Raw genomic sequence first — 10,268 nt, 5'->3', positions numbered from 1 at the left:
GAGAAGAATTTTTTCTTCCGTCTCATGATCCGTCAGTCACGTAAGGTATTGTTTGTTCTGATCCATGGATCTCACGATTTTATTTTTTAAAAAATATCTCATATGAAAAAAAAATTTTCTTTCTTATAAGTACGAGTCTTTTTGACTCACAACCGATGTAGAATTATTGATATTTTTTATATTATTAAAATTATAATAAAAATTATATTATTTAAAATAAAATAATTAGATCCGGAGATCAGGAAGGTCCCTGCAAAATTGAATAGGGTGAACATGTGACAACCGGAGCAAAAATTTGGAAGGTCGATTGAGGGAAGAACCATGGATCAGACCACCCTGCCTCGCCCACGGATTTATGTGCGGAAGCATCCGGGTTGATGGTTTCACGCTCGCACCACCTCTCGCATGCATCGCGCTCGTTGAGAACGGTCGGTCTTCTGTGACCAGTCCATACGTGTGTACAGCAGGTGCCGAGCATTTTTCTTGATTTTGAAACAAACGTGCACGTGTCAATGGCCCCCTCTGGCTGCATATGCTTTACCGAAAAGGAAAAAAAGGTTTTCAAAAAGATTTATAGAAACGAAAGGTTTTCTGAGGCCCCGTCTTCGTGTCATTAGGTCTTCAAAAGCCGAGTGGACCCCACGTAGAAACCGGGACTAAGATGCTCTTGTTCAAATATTTATTCCCGTCTATATATCCTTCTGTAAGTCTTTCTTATGTGCGGGGTCTCGTTGAGATCGCCCTTCTACCAGGAAAAAAAAGAACATCAATTTCCTTCCAAGATATTCCGCGAATGAATGATTAGTCTTCCTTCGCGCGAAACCACCGTTAGATCATCGTCTTCCTGCCTTGCGGTCGGTGCCGCGGATAAATAATGGACTTCCGATCGCTTTGCGATTTGTGCGGTGGGTGATCCAACGATGATTTGTTGCGAAGGAAGATTAATCACTCTTTCGCGCGAAAGATAGAAACCGGTCCACACGCGCACAACTTGGTCCGTCTCCCCGCTCCGATACAACCTAAGCTACCAAACGCTCCTCTGGTCTTTATAAGGTAGGGGTGGAGCGAGAAAGAGAGGAGGAGAGAGAGAATTAGAGGCAACGCAGAAGGAGCGAGATGCAGAGCGTTGCATTTGGTTTGTCGCCTTCAACCCCTCTCCTCCGGTCCCGAAGGCTTCCGAGGCCAAACCCGAGCGCTGGATCATTGTTTAGGCCTCTCTCCCACCAACCATCGCCGATCCGTAATGCTCTCTCTCGCCCTCCGACCCTTCTCTCGTCTCGCCTCATCGGCACCCGTGGCTGGGCTTCAGGTCCCTCTAGCGGGCCGGATCGGGAGAGGGCGGAGGTTCTCGTGGCGAGGGCGAGCTCCTCCGTCCCCGAGAGCGCCGGTGGCGAGAGCAGCGCCGCCGCCACCGCCAAGACCAGCAGCGGTGGCGGGCTGCTTGGAACCCTGCTGCTTGGATCGCTTTTCGGCCTCTGGTATCTCTTTAACATCTATTTCAACATCTATAACAAGCAGGCACGTCTCCTCCTCCTCAAACCCCCTGTTTCTTGTTTCTGCGTCTTTCTATGAACCGATCACAGTGAGGAGAGGTTTATTTATTTAGTGGTGTTGAGGGATTTTGTAAATCCGTCTTCGTGGATTTTGATCCGGAAATCCCTTCCTGAGTGTCCCACGTCTGGGCAAAGCTCGACTTTTTTCCTTTTTAATGGAAGGCAGATCAAAGATTCTATCTACTAGCACCAAAAAGAGATTCTATCTACGGAATCATGATTTGCTTTTTCTTCAGTTTTTAGCATTAAGACATGATTACATCTTTTTTTGATTTAATCTTGTTTTAGCTGAAGTTCTTGATGTGTATTTATGGATTGTGGTTCAGGCGTTTCTTTTTGCTTTCTGAACTTATTTTACGATCGTTATGCATCTCTTTTATTGTTTTATTACATTTTGCCGTTGCGTGTTATGCATCAAAGTTTTTTTATTACATATGGATTTGATTTTGCATAGTTATTCACCTGGAAAAAAAAGGCCATTTGTATAAACACTGCAAATTGTATATCTTCTATTATAACAAGCAACAACCTTGCCTAGAGCTGTTTTTCAGTGTCGAAGCTACCTCAATTTATGCATCTATCTGGCTCAACTAAGTTCCAGACAAACTCAATCCCCTGAAATATGTGGAGTCAGGTAAAAGAGGATCACTCAGAATTATGGATTTTCTCCAGAAGTGATCTTGCTGTAAAGCAATAACTAAAGAAACTTCACCTGTTTAGGATACAAAATGGAGTAGTCATTTAACATCAAAAAGAATATGAGCTATGGTTCATTCAAATTGTTATGGTATAGTAGGTTTGATGTTTCTTTCATGAGCCCACAATTCTTTTGTCAAAGATTTCCCTTTGGAGTCACTGACGCCCATATAGGTTTATGGACACAGTTCAAAATGATCACAAGCTCATCAACCTCTGTTTGGCTGGTTTTTGATAATTTTGTTGTTATAGCCCCTTAAAGATGGCTAAAAGTCTTCTGATGAAGCTAGGCTCAAATTTCTGGTTGTGGAAATATTTGGTTCTATCTTATATTTGCTCAAACAAGCCTTCAATCATAATCTTTATAGGTTTAGAGAAATGAAACCTAACCTAGTTATTATTAGGAAATCATGTAAGGTAAGTTTGGCCCGGTTTCATCTTTATGATGAGGGAAATAACTTGTGCACCGGATATATGTTTATTTTTGTTCTTTATTTTTTTCTGATAATTTAAGCTTTAGGATTTACTCTCTCTCTCTCTCTCTCTCTCTCTCTCTCTCTTTCTCTTTTTTTTTTTCTTTTTTTTTTTTTGAGGACATGTGTCTCTATCCATTCTCCTTTATTTTCAAAATTAAGGCATGCTATTAGGAAAATCTAATCATAAACTTGAACTATCAGCTACAAATCTGGTCATCAAAATTATATTGCATTGAATTTGTAATAGTGACCGATCACTTTGTTTCTATGGTGGTGTCACTATTAGCTCCTACCTTGATGTGATGACAACCTATATATTAAGCATTTTGTGGTTGTAGTAGATAATTGAGTCTGGCTTGGGACTGGTTTAATTTGGCTCCAGGGTAACAAAGTCATGCAGGACAAGTTGGACAAGAATGCTCTAACAAAGTTTGAACTATTCTGTCTTTTACCACTTCATGGTACATATGAAGTTGGTAATTTATACAGGGGTCCATACGGCTAACCCATGACGTTGCATCTAGTCGCTTCAGTATGCATGATAAAAGCTGATAGATGTTGATATAGGATTGTACCTTATTTCCCTCTCTTAAACCTATAGTGGACTGTGTTTGAAAAACAATTTTCTTCATTCATGCTAGTCTAAATATCTTCCTCACTGTTTTTAAAGGAATTCAATGCTTGATTTACTATGTGGAGATGTTAATCATGCAAAATGATCAATGGGATTAAAATCTTGAATGTTCTTTAAATGATTTCCCCTTTATGCTATTGTCCCTTCACATTGAAACACCAGATTGAGATAATTTCCAGTTGAGCTAAATATTGTAAAGAAACATTTTTTCTTAGACATAATTACTGCATTTTTTGGGCTAGGCTATGGTCTGATGTAAGATAAGCGCCGAAGTAAATTTACTGCTTCCGTATGTCACAGGTTCTGAAGGTTTTTCGGTACCCATTAACCATCACAACATGTCAATTCACCATTGGGACTGTCCTTGTCTTATTTATGTGGATGACTAATCTTCACAGGAGACCAAAGATTTCTTCTTCACAGGTATCAGAATGTGATGCTTAGATGAAAATTATGAACAACCGATCAATTATGTAATGCAGATATATTGTATCTAGTTATGAGTTTTTTTCAGCTTGCAGCAATTCTGCCACTGGCTATGGTCCACACATTGGGCAACCTCTTCACTAATATGAGTCTGGGAAAAGTTGCTGTATCATTCACACACACAATCAAAGCTATGGAGCCCTTTTTCTCAGTCCTTCTTTCCTCCTTGTTTCTGGGAGAGGTGATTCTTGCTGTCTTTTTTTGTTTTGGTTATTATTTTTTTATTTTTTTTATGCACTAGAATTCTTAACAACTAGCGCTGCTTTTTACAATATCCCCATACTTCTTATGATTGATCATGTTTTGTTTGGAGGTGTTGCCTCATTTTACCATCGATATCTTCCAATATGTAATTGGGCAAGTCATCCTATTTTAATATTGGCTACATGTTGGTTTCTCACAATCTTATGCCTTTTGTGTTTAGTTGCAATTTAAATCGCTAACGTATACCATTGAACAAGAGTTTATAAATGTTTTTGTGAGAAAATATGAGAAGAGGAAAGTTTTCTCCTCTGGATGTTGATCATGTAGCATGTACAATCATAAAGCTGCATTTTGTCTAAACTGGAGCCTGCAACTTGATATTTTGTGATTTGCTGCTGTTTAGACCAGTAATTGTTTATTGGATGTGAATGCAGTTGCCTACTGTTTGGATTATCCTGTCTCTTGTGCCAATTGTTGGTGGTGTAGCATTGGCATCTATGACTGAAGCTTCTTTTAACTGGTGAGTCATTCGTAGTAGAATTAAAACTTAGCTGATAAGTTAAATGCATCATAGGCATTTGTTTGCAACAAGCACTTAAAGCTTTTTCGGTGTCTTTATTCAACACACCCCCCTCCCTCTTGTTCTATCCAGTCATCCAGTTGGATTTTCTTTTTTCAAAAAAAAAAAATTATAATGGAGTAGGGGTTATTGTTATAAACTCTTTATCTGGTGTAAACAGGGCTGGATTTTGGAGTGCAATGGCTTCCAACGTGACCTTCCAATCTCGCAATGTTCTCAGCAAAAAGCTCATGGTTAAGAAAGAGGTGATCTAGATTTCCAGGAACAAAAATTTATTTTTAGTTTATTTTCTATATTAATATCTTATCTACTTTGTATGATTAGTTCTTGTTTTTAACATCCTTTATAATTACTAAGTCTAGAGATTAAAAAAGGCAATTGCATTTGCTGATTTTGCAGCTGGCTTTTCCTAGTACTTTTATTCTTAACCAGTTTTCTGCTCTTAACAGGAATCTCTGGACAACATAAATCTCTTCTCGATAATAACAATTATGTCATTTTTCCTGTTGGCTCCTGTAACTCTGTTTGTCGAAGGGACCAAGTTCACTCCTTCATTTGTGCAGTCTGCTGTGAGTATGATGTTATTATGTTGGCAAATACACTCCAATATATACGTGTGTGCATGCATGATGCATATGCAACTGTGTGTGTGTACATGTGAGTGTGTAATCTGCATATTATGTATGCACATGTGTATGCAAATATCTTTGCGAGTTGGAATTTTCATGAAGTCTTTGCTAGCTGATTACTTAAATCTGCATCGAAATTGGTGTCTAGATTGGCTTTTAGAGTAATGCATATCCAGTGCTCGCACTCTACAAAGATAACGCCTTGTCGGCACCAATCTTGATGAATATGAGCAGCCATAAAGTTAATATGTTAATACTTGTGGTGCTGTAAATGTTTAATGCTGATAATATTCTTTGGTCTTCTCCTTATGGGCATTGTAGGGTTTGAATGTTAAACAGCTATACATGAGATCCCTTATTGCTGGGCTATGTTTTCATGCATATCAACAGGTGAGACATTCTAAACTCTTTGTTTCCTCGCATCTTGTCAATAGGTAAATTACTCTGCAAAACCATATTCTTCACTGCTTTGAATTAATGCACAACAACTGGAGAAATGCATTGAGGGGTTGAACACATTCCTGATTCTGAATTGACTGGTTAAGCAGTCAGTCTGTCTGGGCGACTTGTTACAGATCTAGGAGAACTAGATTTACATTGTGCTGTCATAGTTGTCATACCTGGAATATTGGAATTTGCACATTTTACTGTCGATGTCTTATTTTCTTGAATCATAATTGCCAAAGTTCAGGTGTTTTGCTTTTGCAGGTAGTGATTGATGAAAATTTACATCATATATGCTTTCTTAATCCAAGTTATTTACTTATGTCTCTCTTAAACAGTTGTGACTGTAGATTAGCATATTAATTGTAGTTCTTAATACTGTATCCTATTGTGACTACTCCAATGATGCTTTTGATAATGTTTTCAGCCTTCAGCACTCCTACTTAAATTTTTTATCCAAGAGCGGAACTGTGCAAATGCTAAGAGCATACTATCTTTTCAGGCCAGAAACTCGAATCTAAGTGGCATATTTTGCTTGCTTCAGCTAAAAAATGTCTGAAATTTGGGAGCAATTCAAAAGTTGTCTTCTGTAAACTTCTTTGCCTAAACAAAGTGCAAAATATTGGTTTTCAAGCATTTTGTGCTCGGCATAATATTGTTTCATTGACAGTTCAAATGAGACATGCTGAAAACATAACTGTATGCCACAACAAACTTGAAATTATCTTATCAAAAAAAAAAAAAAAGGAACTTGAAATTCGATTTTAACATTAAAAATCATCTAAAAAGATTTAATAGTTCTAAACATCGAGAAACTATGAGGATATTATAGAATACTATCGTGTGCATGATGATGGTACACAAACTATTTCAAAACAACGGTACTGGATAATGTTTGCATGTTTAGCAAATGAAGTAAACATGAACGTGACCATTTAGAATAATTGAAAATGGTGATATGAGAAAGCATTTTGAAGTGCTAAAATAAATCATTAAGTGGCTAAGAAGAAAACTGTGAAATTGGATTAAACTAATATCACCTACCAAGAAGTAATAATATCCATAACTTGGTTCTTCCATATGGTAAATTTGGAAAAGGTTAAGATAGTAGTATTATACTGATGGCAGTCAATTTTCAGTTTGGCGGGCCAAAAATTGAAATTATGCATTTTTGGCAAGTTCTCATAGTTTAATTTCAGCTAGGTATCTTCTCATCATAAGACATAACTTGCTATATCATGATGTGGTCTTAGACTTGGAAAGCTTTGGACTTTGGAATCAAGTGTCCTAGTACTAAGGGAAGTCATCTTGGGACATATATGTGATTTGTGGAGTTACAAACTTTGACCAACAAAGCAATCCAATTATCAAAGGCAAACGCATGATCACACTACCTTATAACTGTAACATTTGAAATAAGTCTTCCTTTTCAACAAAGGAACATCTTTCTAATATCTTTTAGTATCAAATATTTTTTTGAATTCACGAAGGTGCTTGAAGGCTCAAATTTTTATTTTATCTGAACATTGCTAAAACCCAGAAGTTTGGCAAGAAAAATCATGTGTTTTAGTCTCTAAACCATCTCACCGAACACGAAACCGAATGGTATTTAGTGCTTGAACGATAATATATGTTACACAAACATGGGTATACATTTCTCCATATGTGCTAGGCTATCAATGTATGAGCATGCTAGTCACTTGATGTAGTATTGGGGTAAGGAACTATATTTCTATGTCAGAAACATGGAAATTGTTGTTTAATTAAATGGTAACATATTCTTTCTTTTTGTCAAATAAATGCATGTGGTAGAGTACTATCTTGAATGTACTACAATCAAATATATATTTTTGTCAAATAAACTCATTCAATAAATTGATTTTCAGTAACTTTTACATTGCAATTGTTAGTGCACCCATATAGTTTTTCAGTGTAACTTTAATTACATAATATGTGAAACCATGTACTGAAATAGCAATCAAAGAACTTCAATGCAGATCGAATAGAATGACTAGGGTACTTATATCAATAGACAGCATATTTGTGTAAAAACATAGCATTAAAATAATAAAACATAATAGAAAAGGCCTAAAAATAAATTCAGATTCCTAGATTGACCATGCCAAGGGCATACAAGTTGGTACCATTTATTGATATGGTGCATGATATGACATGTGTTGTATCAGTCAGCTATTCATACGCCTAGGATACAAAGAATCATGGTTCTAAGATTTTGGTTGGCCGAGTAACACCTTAAAGCTATCTTTTAGTAGTAAAGACAATATAATTTAAGTAATGGTAGAAGTTGCACATTAGGGGAGTCACTTGATTCTAATTAACTAGGGCTATAGATCACTCTATCCAAGTCAATGACCCTTTTGTTTCTCAGTCATAAGAAAAAAGGTGGATTCATATACTGAAATTACCAATATAATGCATGATATGCCAGCATGTGTGCAAGCAGCTATAAGATGCTCTAAAACACTCAAATCTTGTAAAGATGTCTCCTAGTTCATGGTTCCTAAGTAGTTCTGAATCCATTTTTTTGGGATTTTCTTTTTCATTTGACTAAGGCAATATGGTCTCTATTTTGCTGCAACAGTATGAGCTTTCAAAATTTTTACTTGTGATTGGTTCAAGAGTTACAGAAGTTGAGGATAATAGGTTAGCCTTCTAGGTTCCATGAAATTCGTTCCATAAATGATTGGCTGGTCACATGTGCTTTAACTGAATTGACTGATTGAGAAACTCGTGTACCATCCCTGCATTTCTTCTACCTATTGTTGATCACGCCCATTACGAATGCCATACATTTTTTCCCTTTTTCAAATTCTATGCATCACCTGTTTTCTCTTGTAAATTTTCCTTTGCTAGGTTTTATCATTTGGTTTGATTTGAACATGTTCTGTCAGGTTTCATATATGATTCTAGCGAAGGTGTCACCTGTAACCCATTCCGTGGGCAACTGTGTGAAGAGGGTGGTGGTCATTGTGACCTCAGTTCTGTTTTTCAAAACTCCTGTTTCGTTTATCAATTCGCTTGGTAACTCCTTGATACTGGTGGTGGTTAACTTAGACCAGATCTATTGCATGCCTGTAAGTGCGGCATCTATAGCTTATCCAATAAAATATTTGTATTGCAGGAACTGGTGTGGCACTTGCTGGAGTTTTCCTGTACTCAAGGGTGAAGAGAATCAAGCCAAAGACCGCATGAGTGGTCTTCTGTCTTTTCTTGTAGTGTTAGCATGTGGGTTCTTCTAGGGATGATATAATTGTCTTAAAATCGTTGGATCTGCTTCCAGAAATGGTGCTTGTATTTGTTTTGCTGCCTCGCTTCTTATCTCCTGTTCTTTTTTCCCTTTTTGGTTTTGTGGGTTGGGGATTGCTGAGTTAGGACATGGTCCTTTGTTCGATTCAATGATTAATCCATGCACGATCAATCTTTTTAAAATTTCCTTTACATTCTCCGTTGCAACAAATATGTGTACCCAAAAGCTTTATCCATTGAAGAAGAGTTGAAACAGAATCGCCTGCAACTTCTAGTTGCGGGATCCAGACATTGGAGCACACTTCTATGTTCTGAGGTTGAGTGAGACAACCACAAGATCAAGTCCATCTATATCCATGTTCAGGCTCAGTGAATTGGAAAGATTTCCAGTCTTGCCACAGAGTGGTGATTCTACTGCTTTCTTATTTAATTTATCTTTTTTTCAAATGGGGAAGGGCAAGGCGTCATGGTTTCTCTCCTGCAGGCCGTGGTCTGGAACCGTTTCTCATGGTCTGGGAAATTAAAAAAAAAAAAAAGAGAGAGAAAATAGAAAGAAGAGAAAAAGATAAAGCAAGCATCCTTGAGCGTCCCAATCTTCCTCTCTCTCCCTCTCTCTTTTTTTTTTTTCAAATTTATAATAAGGATGTAAGGAAGTAAAGGAGCTTCCCAAGCTGACTGGCTGTTGAAATATGACATATTTTGATATCAAGAGGTATTCCTTCCTATTGTCTTAATATCAACTTAAAGTATCGGTGTGGATGGTAATGCCAATTGAGTTGGTCATTGTGTCCTAGGATTCTAGCTGATGTTTCACATGTAATATTCAGAAAAATAACTGAAAACAGGATTTATTTCGAAGCAGTGCGGAGCGAAAATAAAATAGGGCTTCACTGTGCTTGTGGTTTGTAGGGCCTTTCAAAGCACGATGGGTTTGGGTACCTTGTAATCTGGATCTGGGCCGTTTGGGGTATTTGGCTCTATAGACACAAGCCGGACTTCAAAAGCTGTATATGCAGAGAAATCTTTTGTATGCCGTCTCTAACGAAGAAAAAATATACTACTTCATCGGATTGGACCGTATAGCATAATTAATAAAAAAAAATAATTTTTTTTAATCAAAATACTCTTTTTCTTCTTTTACTCCATGTTGTTCGGTTAGGAAGTTATATATAATAAAATGAATAATAATAATATTATGACATTCTAGTGTAATCTTATGATATCTTGTTGGATCTTATAGATAATTATTAAAATATTATAAAAAATTAATAAGACATCATAATAATATTATGATATCTT

General features: G+C 37.0%; 1 protein-coding gene across 1 annotated transcript; it reads left to right on the top strand.

Moving 5' to 3' along the window:
• Positions 1 to 1,036: 1,036 nt before the first annotated feature.
• Positions 1,037 to 9,152, top strand: LOC105047036 (phosphoenolpyruvate/phosphate translocator 1, chloroplastic). Its single transcript, XM_010925820.4, has 9 exons — positions 1,037 to 1,518; positions 3,660 to 3,782; positions 3,874 to 4,026; positions 4,484 to 4,569; positions 4,790 to 4,874; positions 5,079 to 5,198; positions 5,580 to 5,648; positions 8,615 to 8,744; positions 8,845 to 9,152. Exons 1-9 carry the CDS (start codon positions 1,117 to 1,119, stop codon positions 8,913 to 8,915), a joined length of 1,239 nt encoding a protein of 412 aa, XP_010924122.1. The 5' UTR covers positions 1,037 to 1,116; the 3' UTR covers positions 8,916 to 9,152.
• Positions 9,153 to 10,268: the final 1,116 nt, after the last annotated feature.

This window comes from Elaeis guineensis, chromosome 6, assembly GCF_000442705.2.
Source record: "Elaeis guineensis isolate ETL-2024a chromosome 6, EG11, whole genome shotgun sequence".
Taxonomy (NCBI): domain Eukaryota; kingdom Viridiplantae; phylum Streptophyta; class Magnoliopsida; order Arecales; family Arecaceae; genus Elaeis; species Elaeis guineensis.
This window is presented reverse-complemented; position numbering and strand designations above follow the sequence as displayed.